A 22509-nucleotide genomic window follows, 5' to 3' on the forward strand; every position below is an offset into this window, starting at 1 on the left:
AACTAAAATGCCCATCAATAGATGAATGGATAAACACAATGTAGGCTACAAATACAAGGGAATATTATTCAGTCTTAAAAAAAGAAAGCTGACAGTCAGGCATGGTGGCTCACGCCTGTCACCTTAACACTTTGGGAGGCAGAGGCGAGAGGACTGCCTGAGTTCAGGGGTTCAAGATCAGTCTGGGCAACTTGGCAAGATCTCATCTACAATAAATTAAAAAATTACCAGGCGTGGTGATGCATGCCTGTGGTTCCAGCTACTTGGAAGGTGAAGGTAGAAGAATTGCCTGAGCCCAGCAGGTCGAGGCTGTAGTGGCCTTGAGCGTGCCACTGCACTCCAGTCTAGGCGACAGAGTGAGAATCCAACTCAAAAAAAAAAGAGCTTTCCTTACCCTTTGATTATGTGCTATCCTAGAATTTCTTAGAATATTTAGAAAGCTATTTTTGTACATTATTATTATTTTTACAGACAGGGTATTGTTCTGCTGCCTAGACTGGAGTGTAGTGGAATGATCGTAACTCACTGCAACCTGAAACATCCAGGCTCAAGTGATTCTCCTGCCTCAGACTCCCAAGTAGCTAGGACTACAGGCATGCACCACCATACCCAGCTAATTTTTAAATTTTTTGTAGAGACAGGTCTCATTGTGTTGCCCAGGTTGGTCTCTAACTACTGGCTTTAGGCAGTCCTCCCACCTCTGCCTACGTGCTGACATTACAGGTGTGAGCCACCATGCCTGGCCTCATAACATTATTAAATAAACACAAAATATATTTATAATGCGATATATTTTATTTTTAAGAGTGTTTATCACCTAGCTTTAAAAAGTGTGTATTATCATGCTTTTGATGGCAGTTTCCCAATCTAAGTAGCTATCTCTGCAAAAAGGTAGCTACTATCCTAAATTTTATTTTCTTACTTTTTTTTAACATTTCCATTATCGAATATTTTTAGTTGTGCTTGTTTTTGAGCTTTGTTGAATCATACTATATGTGTTACCACCTGCTTTTATTTCCTATTACATATTCTTGAGATTTGACTATAATATATGTAGCTCTTATTTATCACTGAAGCACGGTAATTCACTATATAAATCTATAGCAATTTTTTATGTAAGATTTTAAATTGTGGTAAAGAACGTAACGTAATTTGCCATCTAAACCATTTTTAAGTGAGCAATTCAGTAGTGTTAAGTATATTTGCATGGTTGTACAACAAATCTTTGGAACTTTTTCATCTTGCAAAACTGAAACTCTTTATCCATTGATAAACAACCCCCCATTACCTCCTCTTCTCAGCCCCTGACAACCAGTTTTACTTTCTGTTTCTATAAACTTGACTACAGTGGATACAATGTATAAATGGAATCATATAGTATTTGTCTTTTGTGACTGGTTTACTGCATTTAACTTAATATCCTCAAGGTTCATTTATGTTGTAGCAAGTGTCAGCTTCCCTTTTTCGTTTTCTTTAGTCGGAGTCTTGCTCTGTTGCCCAGGCTGGAATGCAGTGGCAGTCTCGACCTGCTGGGCTCAGGTGATCCTTTTGCCTCAGCCTTCCAAGTAGTTGGAACCACAGGCATGTGCCATCACACTCAGATGATTTTTTTATTTATCGTAGAAACGAGGTCTCGCCAAGTTGCTCAGGCTGGTCTCGAACCCCTGAGCTCAGGCAATCCTCTCATCACTACCTCTCGAAGTGCTGGGATTACAGGTATGAGTCATCGTGCCCGGCCCAATTTTGGTTAAGAAAGTTTTCCTGAGCTGGGCTCAGTGGCTCATGCCTGTAATTCTAGCACTTTGGGAGGCCGAGGTGAGAGGACTGCCAGAGCCCAGGGGTTCAAGACCAACCCAGGAAATTTAATGAGACCTCCTCTCTACAATAAAAAAATCAGCCGAATGTGGTGGCACATGCCTGTGGTTCCAACTACTTGGCAGGCTGAGGCAGAAGGATCACCTGAGCCCTGCAGGTCGAGATTGCGGTGGCTGTGACCATGCCACTGCACTCCAGCCTGGGCAAGAGTGAGACTCTGACAAACAACAACAACAACAAAAAAAACCCAAGACTGAAAACCCAGGTGCTATAATGTCAAAAATATTTTTTAAATGTCAAAAATATTTATTTAGTAAAAAGACACAAGTAAAGGAAGTGAAGTGAGGGAAATCACAACCCCTAACCCCATTATCAAAAGAACTTTATGGTTGTGTGGGAGCCGCCGCCGCCGCTAGGCGTGGAGTGCGAGTTGTATGGAGCCGGGCGCCCAGCGAAGCCGGTCTATTTCTCTCGGCCCGGACCCAGCGCTATTCGCGTCGCCACTCCCAAGGCCCGCGGGGCTAGTCATGAGGCGCTTGGGTTCCGTGCAGCAGAAAGTGCCGGGCATGTTTGTGACGGAGGAAGGAGGAGCCCTCAGCCAAGAGGGAGCGTCAGGTCAGCCATATCTTTGGGCTCGGCTAGACAGAAAACCCCCAACAAGCAAGCTGAAAAAAGATTTAAAAATTTTCCACATTCAAAAGAAAACTCAAAAGAATTTTTTTGGAATCTTGAGGAAGACTTTAGACCTGTTCAAGAGTGGATACCAGCAAAGGAAATAGAACAATTAAATGGGAATCCAGTGCCTGATGAAAATGGACACATCCCTGGTTGGGTACCAGTAGAGAAAAAGAACAAACAGTATTGCTGGCATTCCTCTGTCATTAATTATGAATTTGAAATTGCCCTGGTGATAAAGCATCATCCTGATGATCCTGGAGTTTTGGAAATTAGTGCAGTGCCACTGTCATATCTCTTAGAACAGACCCTGGAGCTCATAGGAACAAATATCAATGGAAATCCATATGGGTTAGGAAGCAAGAAGCATCCATTACATCTTCTTATACCACATGGAGCATTTCAAATAAGAACTCTGCCTACATTGAAGCACAATGATGTCTTTTACTGGTTTGAAGGTTGCAGAGAGGGTAAAATTGAAGAAATAGTCTGGCATTGCAGTGATGGCTGTTTAATTAAGGTCCATCACCATCATCTTGGTTTATGCTGGCCAATTCCAAATACTTACATGAATTCAAAACCAGTTATTATCAACATGAACTTGAACAAATATGACTATGTCTTTGATACTGTTTGTTTAATCATTTTTTTAAAAAAGATAATCAGAAATTTGGTAGGCTCAAAGACATAATGCTTGATGTATAAACTGCAAATATAATTATAATTAGTTCTGTTATTGTTATATTGTAACTTTGAATATTCCGCCAATTTAAAAATATCCCAAAATTTCTATTGTTCACTATGAGATACATCAATATGTCTTCTACCATTTGAAGAAATAAATTTTTCTGTTTTTTTTTTTTTTAAAAAGAACTTTAGGTTATGCATTCTCAAAGTTTAAAATCCTGATGGATACAGTGATTATCTATCTTTCTAAATGTATACCTGAATCTTCTTTCAGATGTAGACTTTACTATGCTTAATGTGACTCACCTTAACAGCTATTATTACAATATAAAACAAGCCTACATTTGGCATTAAAAATAAACTATTAAAAAAGGGCAAAGGAAATTCATTCTTCAACAAATATTTATGACTAGACAATACAGAGACGCCAGTCTAAATGTTAAACTTATTAAAAGCTACTAAAATTCAACAGGAGTTAAGAACATGCAAATTAAAGTTAATGCTGTGATATTTTATATCTATCAGATTGGTAAATATTAAGATCTATAATGTATGCTGATAGATGAGGGAAGGTGCTCTTATACGCTGCTGAAGTAAGTGTGAGATACTAAAGTCTTTTTGGAAAAGCAGTCTAAAACCACCTATCAAAATAACACATGCCCTTTTTCAGACCATCTTCCCTCTTTAGAATCTATCATAAATAAAAAACCACTAATATATAAAGACATGTTAAAAGACTTTTATCTTTTTTTCTTCAGAGACAGAGTCTCACTCTGTAATCCCAAAGCGCTGGGCTCATTAAAGGATTTTTAATGCATCATGGCCAAAAATGTAAACACTGAGTACCCACAAATAAGGTAGAAAATTACTTACTGTACATCTAAATCACAGAATATTGTTAAGAGTTAGAGCTGTTCCAGTTGAGGAGGTATATCATAAACTACTATTAGAGAGAGAAGTGAGGTGGTAAAATTATGTATATAACTTCATTTTTATTAAATACCCAAAATGCGTATGTATATAATGATTTTATGTATCTCTATGGGTTATGTATATAATGATTTTATGAGCACTGAACACGGAAGGCTACCTACAAAGCTGCTAACATGGATTATGAGGGAGAGTAGGGATAATGAGATGGGAAGGGGAAGCCAAGCCAAGAGAAAAGTCAAAAGGTTACTCTTAAAAAATCATATGTAATCAGATTCATGCAATTTGTATGCATATATGTACTGCAGGAAGTAGTTAATGCTGTGAAGATCTGAATACAGACCGATAGGGTAAACTTTTTAAAGCTCTTTTATGGTCTAGAATAAAATTCTTTATAACAGAATTATATATTTTGACAGCAGATTTTATTTTCTAAAAATGGCCACAACAATATCCTCCTTCCATGTGCTTTTCTATATTGTGACCTTGACCCTCCTCCTATCAAGATATAGGGTTTACATCCTCTTCTGAATCTGGACAAGGTTGTGACTTGATTGTAGTCAGTGGAAAATGGTGAAAGTGATCCTGTGTGACTTTTGAAGCTAGGTCAGAAAAGATGACGCAGCTGAATTACTATTTTACTTGGAGCCCTGAGCCACCATGAAAGAAATCTGATTGCCTACCCTGAGGCCACCATGCTATGAGGAAGGCAGGGCAACAGAGACCATGTACAGGTGCTCAAGCCAGCATGCTTTGAGTCTTCCTAGGCCAGGCACCAGACATAAGTGAGTGAATGTCCAGATTATTCCAACACCAAGCCACTGACCCACCTCCAGCCTTCAAATCTTCTCAGTCAAGACTCAGGACATTATGGGAAAAAAACAAGACATCCCCACTACCTCCTTTTTGAATACCTAGGCCATCAAATCCTTGAGCCTAACAAAATTGTTGTTTTACACCATTAAATTTGAAATGATTTGTTGAGTAGCACATACCAGATATGAGGATGCAAATTCAAAATATGCTATATATTACATAATTTAGACAGTAGGTTCTGGAAAACTGTATTACCTGACTTTAAAAGTGACACTTTTAAATGATAACAATGTGAAATTTCTGAAACATGCAAACTAAGTGCTTAAATAAAATTCTTTCACAAAATGATTTAAAGAATAGCAGTATTTTCTAAATTAATAGTCATTTAACAGAAAGAGGTTTTAAATATATATAATTTGTTTACTGAATGATCGATACACATCTGATTATTTCATCCACATGTCTACTAGAACATTTTTTCTAGATGGCAAAATTCTATTCTTGTTTTCTTCTCATTGGGAAACAGGTCAGAACTCTGTATTTGTTTTTGTTTTGGGTATTTTTTTTGAGACGGAGTCTCACTCTGTCACTCAGGCTGGAGTACAGTGGCATGCTGCTCAGGCCACTGCAGCCTCAACCTGCTCGGCTCAGATGATCCTTCCACCTCAGCCTTCCAAGTAGCTGAAACTAGAAGTCTATATTTGGAATCATCTTATATTCAAATATTTACAGTATACTTTTACCATACTCTTATCCTACTGATCAACCTAAACTAAAATTCAATACAACTCATGTCTTCTTTTCAGTGTCAAAGTTTCCTTGATACCACTCAATTTTATTGATAAAAACACTGAAATATAGCTGTAAGTTGTTGGCAAAAACCTTTTAGCAGTACAGAGATAGAACAAAAATTAGTTTAGTCTACTTTATTCATTTGAAAATTTTATGCTCAGTTATTGATTAGTTTGTTTATTTCAAGAAGAACCTATAATCTATACCTTTATTTAATGAACTAAAAAATTCTTGAGAACTCTGAGATGTTTTTCAGTTCAGGCTATCTCAAATTCTCTACCAATGTTTATATCTCTAAAGATGACTTTAGGCTTTAGTTTCAAAATTTTCTTTTCTTTTTTTTGAGTTGGAGTCTCACTCTGTCGCCCAGACTGGAGTGCAGTGGCCGCTCCCAGCCACCGCAGCCTCGACCTACTGGTCTCTGGCGATCCTTCCACCTCAGCCTTCCAAGTAGCTGGAATTACAGGCGTGCGCTACCACACCCAGCTAATTTTTTGATTTATTGTAGAGATGAGGTCTCGCCAAGTTGCCCAGGTGGGTCTCGAACCCGCGGGCTCAGGCAATCCACTCACCTCAGCCTCCCAAAGGCGCGGGATTACAGGCTGAGCCACCGAGCCTGGCTTTCAAAATTTTCATAAAGAAGATATCCATTCCATCACAATTTTTGAAACATCCAAATAATACTCAGCAAAGACCATGTAAATGAAACATTTTAAGTAGCTCTGATTTTTAAAAAAAACTATTCAATGTGAGCGTTTTTAATATTTTTTGGTTTTTGCTTTCTTTTTAAAAATTTTAATTTTATCAGTTCTTTTAAAAACTGAATTGCAGTGACAAGACAGGTAAGACACAAACTTATGTTGACACTCCATAAGCAGCCACAAAAACTCCAGTACACCTAAAAATATTTCTGAATTTCTTTACAAATTACTCTATTATTTCAGTCAAATAATTATTGTTCTTTAAAACCCTTGATTCCAGTTATCTTGGGGGGCAGTTAAGAAATAGCTAATGAAAGATTTGAAAGGAGGGGCTTTGAAGTAAGGTAAACCTGTATTCAAATCATAGTTCCATCACTTAAAGCTAAAGGATGTCTCTAAGGCTTAGTTTGCTTCTTAGTGAAATAGAGACAGTCATATTATCCTTATCTAGAGGGTTGTTGTAGCAGACACCATATACGTAATAACAATTCTCTCCATTTTCCTTACTAAGAGAGCTTCAATTTTAATCTTGACAACAATGAGCTCAGCAGAAAGATTACAATTTCCAGTTTTGTTTGAAGATGGCCAGTGAGATGTAAACAAAATGTAAGAAGAATTTGCAGAAAAGTTATTTAAGTTTATTCTGTTCAGAAGTGTATCTTTTTTGCTCTCTTTGCCCATTCCAGGCTCAAAATACAGCAGCCATTCCAGAATATCAGGCTATCTTGAAAATTTAAGTCAGGCACTAAGGATATGGAAGCTAGAAGAATCCATAGAGTCATATTATCATCTGTACTTCTTTTATATGAGACATACATTTATTCTGTGTTTCCATTATTACACAATTGAACCTAATATCATAATTAACATAATTATTATTAGAATTTTAAAAAGACAATACATGAGGCCAGAAACAGTGGCTCACACCTATAATTCCAGCACTTTGGGAGGCTGAGGCAAGAAGATCGCTTGAGCCCAGGAGTTCAAGATCAGCCTGGGCAACATAGTAAACCCTTGTCTCTATAAAAAAATTTAAAACAACAGCCAGGCATGTTGGTGCACGTCTGTAGTCCCAGCTACTAAGGAAGCTGAGATGAGAAGATCGCTTACGCCTAGGAGGTTGAGGCTGCAGTGAGCCAGGATCATGCTGTTGTGCGGTTGCCCTTCACCTAGGCAACACAGTGAGACGCTGTCTCCCAAACCCCCCCCCAAACAGACAATACATGTAAAGTTATTCACAAATAAACTGGCATATTGAAAATAGTCAAAATAATAAGATTGTTTTGAATCCAAATAACTGTACTTCACTAACAAATCAGCAGTGTTCTTAATATTCAACTGAAGCTGTCAATCAGCTACGTTCAATGAACTTATTCTATCAGTAAGAAAAGCAATCATTGCTCGCACATGACCAGATAGTTATCTCAGAGTCATTTAATGAATAAAAGTCATTGATTTAAGGAAGCAGCTATCTGAATATATTAAATAAAAGCAGTCTTCCTGTTCTATTTGAACTTCTTTCAAGCTTTGCATAAACTAGCAACAGTTGAAGGAACATGAATTAAGATAATCCACACCATGTACCTTGAAAAAGCCACAGCACAAATTCTCCTGACATAGCAGAAAAATCTACCTTCTCTTTTCACCTGCATTAAATGTTGAAGCCTTTTTTCTTTTAAATCCCTTTCACTGAAGACACACGTCTTTGGAAAATCAATTCCTATTTTACAAGTTTAAACCAAATTTTCCAATTTCCTCACTGACAGGGTTAGGTTCTAACAGTTTATAAGTGCCAACAATTAGCAAATACTATATTTTGCTGAAAGTTTTTGAAGTGTTATACCTTGGAAGGGCAGAATTTGATCTATAAAACAAATATTTGAGGTCTCATGTCCTGGTGGTCTTGGGTACTGAGTACATGGTAAGCCTAGTGCTACACTAGACATTTTGAGACACTTATCTGAGATACAGTTTACCTTTTTTTCCTAGATATGAATCCCAACACATGGTAGGCCTGGAATGACCATTTTTGGTATCAGAGACTTCCTGGATATCTTCTATGTAGCAGTCTGTCCTTATCTCTCCTGGATAGATGTCTATTTTCCTGAATCTCCGTCATAGAGAAAGGTCAAGCTCCTCTCCAAGCTAGTCACCACTGCCTCTAGGGCTTTCAACATCCCTTTAATAAAAAACTACCAGAAAGAAGGAGGTAAAAGGTAATCTTAATTGCACGATTTGCACCTAACATTTGGTATAAAACCTTCTGTTTGTAAACTTCCAGCCTAAAAATGTTTAAGGAGGTAGAGGAGAAAGCACCATGCACCCGAAACATAAACCCCAAATGTTGACTGTAGGGCCCCTTATACAGTAGCTTGGTTACAGCTTTAATATAGATTCCTGCTGCCTTTTTAAGAGTATTGTTACTGCAACAACTTTAACAAGTAAAGCATCAGATTAAAACCTTCATTAGAAAGCTATTTGATTCATTTCTATTACCAATATACAGACTTGAGCAAAGGCATATCCAGAGCATGTATTCAAACATTATTTGGTCAAAGTGAAGAGTAGTCGTAAAGGGATGTCTTCAACCAATTTGTTTTACTATTTGACCTTGTTTCCCTGACCAAAGATAACTAGTTTAAAGATGAACATCAGAATAAAGCTAGCCCAGTCATAATCTTTCTCCTAGGAACTTAAAATGTAGAATGGACTATAGAAACATTAAAAAATCATGGGAATATAACTGCTTTCTGGTAGTACTATAATGATCTCCTTTGCTGAGTAACCTGGAGGAAATTTGTTCTTTCTCTCCACCTCAAATTCTGTTAAATACTCCAGAATATATTAAAATGTTTTTTCTGGGTAAGCTAACTAGGGTCCATTTTTGATTGCTTGCAACCAAAAAGGACACTCAATAACTAAATTCATAAGAGATCAAAAGAGCTAGCTGCTTCTCAATATAAAAATAACAAAAAGTCAGGCTAGTTTGTTATCCTTCAAAAATACTACCAAATTGGCCGGGTTTGGTGGCTCAGCCTGTAATCCTGCGCCTTTGGGAGGCTGAGGTGAGTGGATTACCTGAGCCCGTGGATTCGAGACCCGCCTGGGCAGCGAGACCTCATCTCTACAATAAATCAAAAAATCAGCTGGGAGTGGTAGTGCACGCCTGTAATTCCAGCTACATGGAAGGCTGAGGCGGAAGGATCACCGGAGCCCAGCAGGTCGAGGCTGTGGTGGCTGGGAGCGGCCACTGCACTCCAGTCTGGGCGACAGAGTGAGCCTCCAACTCAAACAAACAAACAAACAAACAAAAATACTACCAAATTAATTCTAAAGAGAAAGAAAGTACTCACAGATCCTACTGGTAGAATTAAAAAAAAAAGTATACTCTTAACTCAGAAACACTAGTTGAAAAAATTCACCCTTCACTAACAAGTACAAAAATATCCTTTGATAATTCACCAATTCTATTTTTAGAATTTGTCCTACAGAAAAGATTCAACAAGTATATATAGGAATACATATTCAATGTTCTTTATAATAATGCAAAATTTAAAATAATTTACACAGGTATAAAAGAAAAAACTAAATTATAGCACAGCAGGTCCTCAAGTTATATCATTTCATTCATCATCATTTTGCTGCACACTAATCAGAAAAAATATTGTTTCCCAGGCAGGGTCAATATTTTTGTAGAGTTTGCACATTCTCCCCAAGTCTGCTTGATTTTTCTCCAGGTACTCCAGATTCCTCCCACATCCCAAAGATGTGCACATCAGGTTAATTGGTGTATATAAATTGTCCCAGTATGAGTAAGTGTAGGTGAGTGTGGGAATGCACTCTGTGATGGAATGGTATCTTGTTCAGGATTGGTTCCTGCTTTGTGCCCTGTGCTCCCCAGATACATGCCAACCACCTGCAACCATAAACTGGAATAAGCGGGTCAGAAAATAATGAATGAATAAAAATTGAAAAATAAAAATTCATAAAATAGACAGTAATCATACAAATGCTGAGTTCAATAAGCCCGTCAATATTTGTTATTATTTATTTTGAACTGAATGGTGGTAGGAAGTGCTCCTTACAATTTTTGCTTTGCAAACATATATTCCTTTATTTAACCAACTACCACTCACCTATTCACCAAAAATTGGGTAAATAACTATCTTACTTGTTTTGATTAATTTTTCTTAAATATATGTATAGTTCACATTTATTTCAAGTGTTTTGGAATACTTACACACACACAAAAAGTATGTAATGGGTTCATATCCACTGACAGAAGGACGTCTATGCAGTTGAATGAAAAAACAGTATTCATGATTCCTATATACATACATAAATTCCCATAATCCCCATACACAAATAGATGTATACATTCATAGAAAAAAGTCTGGAAAGATATATATTAAATATTAGAAATGTTTATTTAGAAGTTTGGTGATGTTTCTGTGACTAGAAATAAGCTATAGGAACTGAAGTCTTGTTTATATCAATTCAAGTCTATGAAGAAATCGGTTTCATTATATGTCATTTCATTTATAGTCAGTTTCCAAGAACTTATCAATGTTAAGTGAGGACTTACATTACAGTCATACAATAAAATACTCAGTAGCCATTAAAAAGTATGGAGCAAGCCAGGCTCGGTGGCTCAGCCTGTAATCCCACACCTTGGGAGGCTGAGGTGAGTGGATTGCCTGAACCCGCAGGTTCGAGACCCACCTGAGCAACTTGGCGAGACCTCATCTCTACAATAAATCAAAAAATCAGCCAGGTGTGGTAGCGCATGCCTGTAATTCCAGCTACTCGGAAGGCTGAGGCAGAAGAATCGCCGGAGCCCAGCAGGTCGAGGCTGTGGTGGCCGGGAGCAGCCACTGCACTCCAGTCTGGGCGACAGAGTAAGACTCCAACTCAAAAAAAAAAAAATTAAATTAAATTTAAAAAAAAAAAAGTATGGAGCAGAACTGTCTATGGCCACCCTGAATGTGCCCAAACTCATTGGACCTCAGAAGTATGCAATAGAACCAGCATGGGCAACATAGCAAGACCTCATCTCTACGAAAAAAATCAAAAAATTAGCCAGACATGGTGGTGCACACCTGTAGTCCCACTACTTGGGAGGCAGAGGCGGAAAGATTGCCTGAGCCCAGGAGGTCAAAGCTGCAGTGAATTGTAATTGGGCCACTGCACTCAAACCTGGGTGACTGAGTGAGACTCTGGCACACAGCCAAAAAAAGTATGCAGTGCATTTATAGCCACTGACAGAAGGATGTCTATGTAGTTGAATGAAAAAAGCAAGAACAGTATTCATGATTTCTACACACATACATAAATCCCCATACACTATGTATAGATGTATACATTCATAGAAAAAAGTCTGGAAAGATATATATTAAACTTTTTAAAATGGTTATCTTTGAGAATGATAATGACAAAGGCTTTTACTGTCTATTCATTTCTGTATTGTAAATTGAATGTATTACTTTTATAATCATAAATTATTTCTAAAAATCCTAAAACACAAAGAATCAAAAAAGAAAATTTAAAAACCCTAAAGTAGAAAACTTTAAAGGTGGTAAATTAAGTATAATCTTCTATATGATTCACACTGACACAAAGTATGGCTATATTTTAACACATAAATAAACTGTGAAAATAAAATAGTCATTGAAAAATAAAGAGTAAGATTCTTACAATTCAGATTAATCTTCTAAAAGTACTAAAGATCTAGACTAAATCAGATTAAACTATTATTTAAATCAGTCCTAACTAAACACTGCAAGAGTAAATGCTATATCTAGACTTAACATTTATTTTCTTCCTAAAGAAATCATTTTTTTCTCTCAAATGGTACTTACAGTTCTCTACAATTTCATCAAAAACTGCATCACTTTTCTGTTCAAACTGAAAAAGCAAAAAGGAAAGAGAAAAGTAACATTATTATCAAAAGAAAAGTAACATTATTATCATATTCTTCTATCAAATCAAGGAGCTGTGATTTTCTTTTCTTTTTTTATTTAATCAATATTTTTTATTATGATATTGTAGGGTACAGTTAAGGGTTAGGTATACAAATATGCTTCGTTCAGGCACCCTTGTTGATAGGAGGGATCTCCCAGGGAGCTATGATTTTCAACTAAAATTATGTAAATATACAACAATAAAAACAAAAACACTGCCAAATACAGTGAAATAAAATTTAGGATAAACAAAAGTTCTCAGGCCAAAGTCCCTAAACCAAAAACTCATAAATCACAATCTCTTACTATAAAAAACTTTTTAAAAATCACTCTTACACAAAAAGGAGTGATCACATATATTTATACTCTTACACAAAAAGGAGTGATCATATATATTTATAATAATAATAAACAACACTTAATGAGAACTAACTATGTGAAACTTTTTACTGAAACTGAACAGTCAAGGCCAGGCACTGTTGCTCATGCCTATAATCCCAGCATTTTGAGAGATGAAGGCAAGAGGTTTGCCTGAGCCCAGGGGTCTGAGACCAGCCTGGGCAATTTGGCAAGATCTCATCTCTACAATAAACCAAAAAATTAGATGGGCGTGGTAACACGTGCTTGTAATTCGAGCTACTTGGAAGGCTGAGGAGGAAGGATCACCTGAGCCCAGCAGGTTGAGGCTGCAGTGGCCGTGAGTGTGCCACTGCACTTCAGTCTGGGCAACAAAGTGAGACTCCAACTAAAAAAGAAAAAAAAAAAAAAACAACCCCCAAAAAACACACCACTCTTTTTTTGTAAAATACTGCCCCTAGACACTTTACCTGATACTCAACAAAAGAAACTACAGTCTTGCACAATGTTGTAAGAAAAAAAAAAGGTACGATAATATTATTAAGAGATGGTACATCTAAACTTTGTGGGTGAATCTTTTCCATACAAACATGATGGTACTTCACAAAGTCCCTGAACATGACTGCCAGAAAGTCTAAAAGGATAAACATTATTGTCAGGCTGCATTTAATATCTACAACAACTAGAGAATTTATTTTAAAAAACTTATTAAATGATATCTAAATAATAGATCAATTAACTCTAAAATATTTTGAGGAACTGATGCTGAGGTTTTCAGTAATTAACTAGAAAATTATCAAATATGCTTTATTTCCTTCCTGTCCAATATCTATTACTTTCAGCACTGGTCCCTTCCTCATCTTTCTCTTTTTTTTGAGTTGGAGTCTCACTCTGTCGACCTGCTGGGCACCGGTGATCCTTCCGCCTCAGCCTTCCAAGTAGCCAGAACTATAGGCACATGCTACCACCCTGGCTAATTTTTTATTTCTTGTAGAGACGAGGTCTCGGCAAGTTGCCTGGGTGTGTCTCGAACCTGTGGGTTCAGGCAATCACTTGCCTCGGCCTCCCAAAATGCTGGGATTACAGGCTGAGCCACCGAGCCCAGCCCCCTTCCTCATCTTAGTGGTAGCCCCAAACATCCTGAAGGTCAAATGAGAATCTCAAAATTAGGATTTTTTTCTCCCATTCCCGTCAACAGATCAAAAATAAGAACTATCAGTTGGACACAGTGGCACATGCCCATAATTCCAGCTAATTTGGAAACTCAGATTGAAGGATCACTTGTGCCCAGGAGTTTGAGACCAGCCAGGCAACATAATGAGACCCTTCTCAAAAAACAATTTTAAAAAACTATTTCTATTTTTAAACACTTTAATGTTTTAAATAAGGCTTCTATTCTCCATTCCCACTGCTTAAATGTGTAGCTCGTAGATATGTTGTGTAGAGTCTATACTATAAGCCAGACACTACAGAATAAAATGGTGAGCAGAAAACACCCAATCCTTAGTCTCATGTGGAAAATATACATTAATCAAATAACCATTTTAAAGAAATGAATGGCACAAACAGAGATAAATACTCTGTACGAATGGAACTCTACTGAAGGAGAACAAGAAACAGCTGAATCTATAAAAAAGGATCACAGGAAGGCAAATAAACTATTCCTTCGTTTAAGATCTGAAGGATAAGTAGGAATTAAAACAGGTAGAAGAGTAGGAGGGGGTTCAAGAAAAGAAAAGCAAATATAAAGGTTCTGAGCGGGAGAAAGAATAGAGAAGTCAAGGAACAGAAAGAAGGTTAACTGCATTAGAATTGAGAAAGTAAAGCAGTCAAGTATTGCTAGATAAAGCAAATGACAGACATGTGCAAGCACTGCAGGACATTCTTCAGATAAGGAAACCACATATTACAGTCAGAGACATCCCAGTTTACACCTGTCATCTCCATGTAATTATAAATGTGATCCCATTCACTTTCAAAAGTATTTCAGGGTGATTACTCTAAGTATTAATCATATTTAAATACTGGATTTTATTCGTTAAAAAACTACTGAAGGAGGGAAGTAGGAGATAGGAAGGGGTAAGTTTTCAAAATTACTGGTTATGGAGTAAACTCATTTCTCACTCCTACACAAAGTTATTTTTTATTGATTGATTTTAAAGGTGTAGGGTGCATGCTGGGCTCGGTGGCTCAGCCGGTAATCCCACGCTTTGGGAGGCCGAGGTGAGTGAATTGCCTGAGCCTGCGGGTTCGAGACCCGCCTGGGCAACTTGGCGAGACCTCATCTCTACAGTAAATCAAAAAAATTAGTCGGGGGTGGTAGCGCGCGCCTGTAGTTCCAGCTACTTGGAAGGCTGAGGCAGAAGGATCACCGGAGCCCAGCAGGTCGAGGCTGCGGTGGCCAGGAGCGAGCCACTGCACTCCAGTCTGGGCGACAGAGTGAGACTCCAACTCAAAAAAAAAAAAAAAAAAAAAGAAAGGTGTAGGGTGCAATTAGGTATACAAGTGGTCATTGTACAGGTAAAGTTTGGGCCTCCCTTTGGCCCCCACTTTGCCTGGCTTGAGATCAGGTATGCTTATTAATGATACGTGCACCCCTCTTCTCTCCTCTGGCGGTTTTGGTGACTGCCAATTTCTTTCTTATAGTATTATGGTAAATGTTCAGGGTCCGTTTATGAGTGATCTACACAAAGTTCTAATCATACTATTCTTATATTATTTACACTCTTCTGAGAAAGACCTCTACCTGATGAAATCCTACTGCTTCTTCTAAGTACAGTTCTTCAGCAAGGACTTTTCTGATAGCTCATTTATAATTCATTACTCCACCAGGGGCAGCGGCTCATGCCTGTAAACCCAGCACTTTGGGAGGCCAAGGCCAGAGGACCACCTGACCCCAGGGTTCCAGACCAGCCTGGGCAACATGGCAAGACCTCATCTAACAACAAATCAAAAAATTCACTGGACATAGTTCTAGCTACTTGGAAGGTTGAGGCGGAAGGATTGCCTGAACCGAACAGGTCAAAAATGTGGTGGCCGTGAATGCCACTGCACACCAGCCAGGTAACAGAGTGAGACTCCACTTAAAAAAAAATAGAATTCATTACTCCTCTGTAGCATTTGGCTTTTGTTTCATTTATATTATAGCCACTTGTGGTATGGTTAACTTATATATGTGTATCACTTTCTGTATAAATCTTTTTCATTTTGGGATACCCAGAGGCCCTAGCACGTTATATATATTTCATAACCTTTCTTTCTTTTTTGAGTTGGAGTCTCACTGTCACCCAGACTGGAGTGCAGTGGCACACTCAGGGCCACCCCAACATCAACCTGCAGGCTCCAGCGATCCTTCTACCTCAGCCTTCCAAGTAGCTGGAACTACAGGCGTGCACTACCACACCCAGCTAATTTTTTATTTATTGTAGATACAAGGTTTCACCAACTTGCCCAGGCTGGTCTCGAACCCACAGAATCAGGCAGTCCACTCACCTCGGCCTCTCAAATTGCTAGGATTACAGGCTGAGCCTCATAATCTTTCAATATCTCTTTAATTAACTGAATGCCACTATGCACTCTATCATACAAAACCTGCAAGATGCTTTAAGAAAAAAACAGTTTTGTGATCAAGTAAACATGGGAAATATAAATCTCTTTTTTGATGATTTTCTTTTTTTTTTGAGTTGGAGTCTCACTCTGTCGTCCAGACTGGAGTGCAGTGGCCGCTTCCGGCCACTGCAGCCTCAACCCGCTGGGCTCCGGCAATCCTTCCGCCTCAGCCTTCCAAGTAGTCAGAATTACAGGCATGTGCTACCACGCCCAGCTGATTTTTTGATTTATTGTAGAGATGAGGTCTCGCTGCCCAGGCGGGTCTCGAACCCACAGGTTCAGGCAATCCACTCACCTCAGCCTCCCAAAGGCACAGGATTACAGGCTGAGCCACCGAGCCCAGCTCTTTTTTGATGATTAACAATGCATGTTAATTAATTAAATGCTAAAAAGTCTAACACTAAAGAAATATATATTATGTTGTTTTACCTAGCATTTTCCAAATGCACTTGACCAGAGAACTTTTATGAAGGATAAAACTAACATACAACAGAATCACCTTGAGAAACAACATTAACCAAAGTCAGCACCATAGGTTTGTAAATTTCTATGCATTTAACACAAAAAGTCATTTTTTAAAATTTAGTAATTTTATACTACAAAGTAAAATGAAATCTTTAATTCTTTTGTGTTAACTAATTATGCCATTTGACTATCTTTGTTTTTCACAATTATTCTATAGGCAAAGATTTTTCCACTTGACAGTTTAACAAACATACATAACGGAATATAATTATTTAACACGCTAAAAAATATTTAAATCTCACAATATCAGTCAAATTTACTAAGGAAATATTAAATAAGGATAGCAAATACTTGGCTCTTATCACTCTCTTCCCTCCAAATCTCTCCTTGAGGCAGGAGGATTGCTTGAGCCCAGGAGTTCAAGGCCATAATACAGATTGCACAATGAATAGCCACTGTATTGCAACTTGAGCAATACAGTGAGACTCCATCACATAAATAAATGTATTTTTCTTCTGCCTACAAAATATAGATATGTTTTCAGAATATTCTCAACTCAAAATTCCAGGTATCTATTAATAATCAGTTAAAGTTGGCAGACATCAAATACTTACCATTTATTTATTATTGTAGTGGTAGTAAAATGACTATTTTAACTTATTCTGAAAGTACTAGTCAATGCAATAAAACGAGAAAACAGAAATAGAAAATATAAAAACAGTAAAATGGAAACAGTTATCCTTATTTGCAGATAACATGATCGTCTACTAAGGTCCAAGACTGTAAATTGAGTAAGCATTAGAAATAAGAACACGCCAGGCTCGGTGGCTCAGCCTGTAATCCCGCGCCCTGGGAGATTGAGGTGAGTGGATTGCCTGACCCCGCAGGTTCGAGACCCGCCTGGGCAACCTGGTGAGACCTCATTTCTACAATAAATCAAAAAATTAGTCAGGCGTGGTAGTGCACGCCTGTAATTCCAGCTACGTGGAAGGCTGAGGCGGAAGGATCGCCGGAGCCCAGCAGGTTGAGGCTGCGGTGGCCGGGAGTGGCCACTGCACTCCAGTCTGGGTGACAGAGTGAGACTCCAACTCAAAAAAAAAAACTAGAAATAAGAACACATTTCAATAGGGTGACAACAAATTAATACTATTCCTATGAAACAGAAATAATTAGTTAAGACATAATGAAAAAATCCAATTCACAATAACAACTACATATAAAAAGTTCTAAGAATAAACTTAAGAAATGTATAAAGTTTTTATGGAAAAAAACTACAAAATTTTCCTAAGAGTAAATAGGTGATACACCATATTCACAAAAGGAATAAAAGCAACATTGAGAAGAAGTCTATTTCTCCACAAAATAGAAAGTGAGTTAGAAAAGAAACTAGATAAAATCTTTATCAAGAACAACTGGAAGAATAAAGGCAAAAAGAATAAGAAAATGTTAGGGCCGGGCTCGGTGGCTCAGCCTGTAATCCTGCGCTTTGGGAGGCCGAGGTGAGTGGACTGCCTGAGCCCGCAGGTTTCAGACCCACCTTGGCAACTTGGTGAGACCTCATCTCTACAATAAATCAAAAAAATTAGCCAGGCGTGGTAGCACGCGCCTGTAGTTCCAGCTACTTGGAAGGCTGAGGCGGAAGGATCGCCAGAGCCCAGCAGGTCGAGGCTGCAGTGGCCGGGAGAGAGCCACTGCACTCCAGTCTGGGCGACAGAGTGAGACTCCAACTCAAAAAAAAAGGAAATGTGAGATTATAATAGTAATAAGGAGAAAAATATACTCTACACCAAAGGTACAATAACTAAAACATGGTTCTCACAAGGCAATTGATAGGTCAATGAAACAAAACAGAAAACACAAAGACCAATGTATACTTAAGAATTAGAATATAACTGGTAGGAATGTAAATTGGTGCAGACATTATGAAAAACAGCATGGCCGGGCTCGGTGGCCCAGCCTGTAATTCCACGCCTTTCGGAGGCTGAGGTGAGTGAACTGCCTGAGCCCGCGAGTTCAAGACCCACCTGGACAGCGAGACCTCATCTCTACAATAAATCAAAAAAAAAAAAAAAACTCAGCCGGCGTGATAGTGTGTGCCTGTAATTCCGGCTAATTGGAAGGCTGAGGCGGAAGGATCGCCGGAGCCCAGCAGGTGAGGCTGCGGTGGCCGGGAGCGGCCACTGCACTCCAGTCTGGGCGACAGAGTGAGACTCCAACTCAAAAAAAAAAAAAAAGAAAAGAAAAAGAAAAACAGCATGGAGGTTCCTCAAAAAATTAAAAATACAACTACCATAAGACCCAGCCATACTACCACTGGGTATGCATCAAAGGTTATGAAATCAGTATGTCAAAGAGATATCTGCACTATCATGTTCATTACAGAATCAACCTAAATGTTCATCGATGGATAAACTAATAAAAAAAATGTGGCCCAGTCACATTGGCTCACATTTGTAATCCCAGCACTTTGGGAAACAAAGGCAGGAGGCTCCCTTGAGGTCAGGCATTTGAGACCAGCCTAGGCAACATAGCAAGATTCCAACTCTACAAAAAAAATGAGCCAGGTGTGATGGCCTGTGCCTGTAGTCTTAGATACTCAGAAGGAGACTGAGGAAGGAGGACCACTTACGCCCAGGAGTCCAAGGTTACAATGAGCTATGATCGTGCCACTGCACTCCAGTCTGGGCAACAGAGAGAGATGAAAGAAACGAAAGAAAAAGAAAAGAGAAGACAGAAAATACGTCTACAGTGGAACACTATTCAGCCTTTACAAAGATGGAAGTCCTGTAATTGTCAACAATATGAATGAATCTGAAAGATGTTAAGTGTAATAAGTCAGGCACAGAAAGACAAATGCCACATGATCTCACTAATACGTAGAATGCAAAAAAGTCAAATTCAGATAGCACAGAGAGTATAACATGGTGACTACAGTGCAAAACAACATACAATATACCTGAAAACTGCTAAGAGCAGATTTTAAGTGTTCTCACCACAAAAAAATGGTAAGTATGTGAGGTAATGAATATATGAAATAGATTGCTTTGGCCTTTCCACAACGTATACGTATATCAAAACATCATATTGTTTACCATAAATATATAAAAAAGTATCTGTTAATTTAAATATATATATACATTTTCAAAAAATAAGAACTTCCAAAAGTTCCTACCATCAATCTTATTTCTTACCTACCTTCATTCTTGTTCTTGAAGATGTGCTATCAATACTACCAAACAAAAGCTAACCCTTCTACTTATGTACCTGGGCTAAATCTCACTCCCTCTTACTTTCTCAAGGACATTCCTCCAAAGTCTCTATTTTCTCTCCTGTACTATTGGTTTTTCCCTCTCTACTCTCCCTCTAGCAAACACACATGCTATTATTCCTTCCCATCTTAAAAAAAGATTTCTCATGATTCCCCAAATCCCTAGAGCTACTGCTCACTTCTCTGTTTCCCTTAACAGCAAAACTCTTCAAAAGAGTTGGCAGCCAGGCACAGTGGCTCACGCCTGTAATCCCAGCACTTTGGGAAGTGGAGGTGAGAAGACTGCCTGAGTCCAGGGGTTCAAGAACAGCCTGGGCAATTTGGTGAGACCTCGTCTCTATAATAGATAGACAGGCAGACAGATAGGCAGGCAGGTAGGCAGACAGACAGACAGATAGACAGATAGCCAGCTCTGCATGGTGGTATGTGCCTGTGGATCCAGCTAATTGGAAGGATCACCTGAGCCCAATAGGTCAAGGTTGTGGTAGCCATGAGCATGCCATTGCACTCCAGCCTGGGTGACAGAGTAAGACTCTGACTCAAAAAAAAAAAAAAAGTGTTGTCTATACATGCTGCCTCCAATTCCTATCTCTGAAATCTACTTCACTAAGGCTTTTGCCCCCACTATTTCTGCTGAAAGCTTTCTTGTCAAGGCCATAATGGACCTCCGTACTGCTAAACCCAATGATCAATTTTTACTGTTTTTAAAAAAAACAAAGAACTAAGCTGGGCTCGGTGGCTCAACCTGTAATCTTACGCTTAGGGAGGTTGAGGTGAGTGGATTGTCTGAGCCCATGGGTTCGAGACCCGCCTGGGCAACTTGGCGAGATCTCATCTCTACAATAAATTAAAAAAAAAAAAAAATTAGCCGGGCATGGTAGTGTGTGCCTGTAGTTCCAACTACTTGGAAAGCTGAGGCAGAAGGATCGCTGGAGCACAGCAGGTTGAGGCTGCAGTGGCCGGGAGTGTGCCACTGCACTCCAGTCTGGGCGACAGAGTGAGACTCCAACTCAAAAATAAATAAAATAAATTTAAAAATAAAATAAAAAATAAAAAAATACAAAGAACTAGATTATGACAGGTAATCAATTAAGATAGAAAAATCTGGATCACTGCTTCACACTAAAATTAAGTCTAGATTAAATTAAAAATAAATTGAAAAAATTAAAAACACTAGAAGATAGAAAAGTATTTTAACCAGTATCAGAAATCTTAATAAAAGACTAAGAAGCCGGGCTCGGTGGCTCAGCCTGTAATCCCACACCTCTGGGAGGCTGAGGTGAGTGGATTGCCTGAGCCCGCGGGTTCGAGACCCGCCTGGGCAGCGAGACCTCATCTCTACAATAAATAAAAAAATCAGCCGGGCGTGGTAGCGCGCGCCTGTAATTCCGGCTACTCGGAAGGCTGAGGCGGAAGGATCGCCGGAGCCCAGCAGGTCGAGGCTGTGGTGGCCGGAAGCGGCTACTGCACTCCAGTCTGGGCGACTGAGTGAGACTCCAACTCAAAAAAAAAAAAAACCAAAAAGACTAAGAAGTTTGCCCACATTTTTAAAAAGTGTTTGAGACCAGACTCAATGGCTCAGCCTATAATCCCAGCACTTTGGGAGGCCGAGGCGAGTGGATTGCTTGAACTCACAGGTTCAAGACGAGCCTGGGCAACTTGGCAAGACCTTGTCTCTACAATAAATCAAAAATTAGCTGGGCATGGTAGCACACGCCTATATTTCCAGCTACTTGGAAAGCTGAGGCAGAAAGATCGTCGAAGCCCAGTAGGTCAACACTGGGCTGGCCATCAGTGTGTCACTGCACTCCAGTCTGTGCGACAGAGTGAGACACCAACTCAAAAAAAAAAAAGTGTTTGAAAAACCTTGAAGGTAATCTGGAAAAAAATAGTTGTATTAGTAGTATAACAACAATTAAGCTAATATTATGCATATAAAGTAGTCTTAGACTGAATTAAAGAGTGCCATTACAACTAAAAATGATTGAAGAACATAAAGAAGCACTAAACATTCAACCTCACCCAAAATCAAAATTAAAATGATATACCATTTCTCTCAGACTTTGGCAAAGATACAAACAAATGAAGATAGAAAGAAATTATCCTCCTATTTTTTAAAACCCAACAATGTATCTTGGAAATCTCTCTTTACACAGAGATTTCCTTCACTCTTTACAGAGACTGCACAGTCTTTTATTTTATAATACTGATGAACATTTAAAGTTGCTTCCAACTTTCTTTTTTACAAATATAATATTGTAGTTGTTACCCTTGTATATATAATATGGCTTATGTATGCAGGTATACCTGAAAGACCAATTCCCAGAAGTGGAATCACTAGGTTAAAAAAGCATAGGCATTTAAATTCTCCGACCTCTGCTTTCAAAGTAGCTTATGCTGCTTTTTTTTAAGCACTTTACATGACTTAATTCAA

At 38.5% G+C, this 22509-nt stretch overlaps 1 protein-coding gene and 1 pseudogene across 6 annotated transcripts in view; one reads left to right on the plus strand and one right to left on the minus strand.

Annotated features, from left to right (window-relative positions):
* ZMYM4 (zinc finger MYM-type containing 4) overlaps positions 1–22509 on the minus strand; it is a 155099-nt gene that overhangs the window by 91016 nt on the left and 41574 nt on the right. For all 6 annotated transcript variants that reach the window (XM_008069197.2, XM_021718131.1, XM_021718132.1 and 3 more), the window contains one exon: positions 12275–12320. In XM_008069197.2, the coding sequence (XP_008067388.1) occupies positions 12275–12320 (46 nt within the window). The remainder of the gene's footprint in view (positions 1–12274; positions 12321–22509) is intronic.
* Positions 2343–3195, plus strand: LOC103271706 (annotated as a pseudogene).

The sequence above is a fragment of the Carlito syrichta genome, unplaced genomic scaffold, assembly GCF_000164805.1.
Source record: "Carlito syrichta isolate Samal-C Ts95f unplaced genomic scaffold, Tarsius_syrichta-2.0.1 Scaffold311852, whole genome shotgun sequence".
Classification (NCBI taxonomy): Eukaryota; Metazoa; Chordata; class Mammalia; order Primates; family Tarsiidae; genus Carlito; species Carlito syrichta.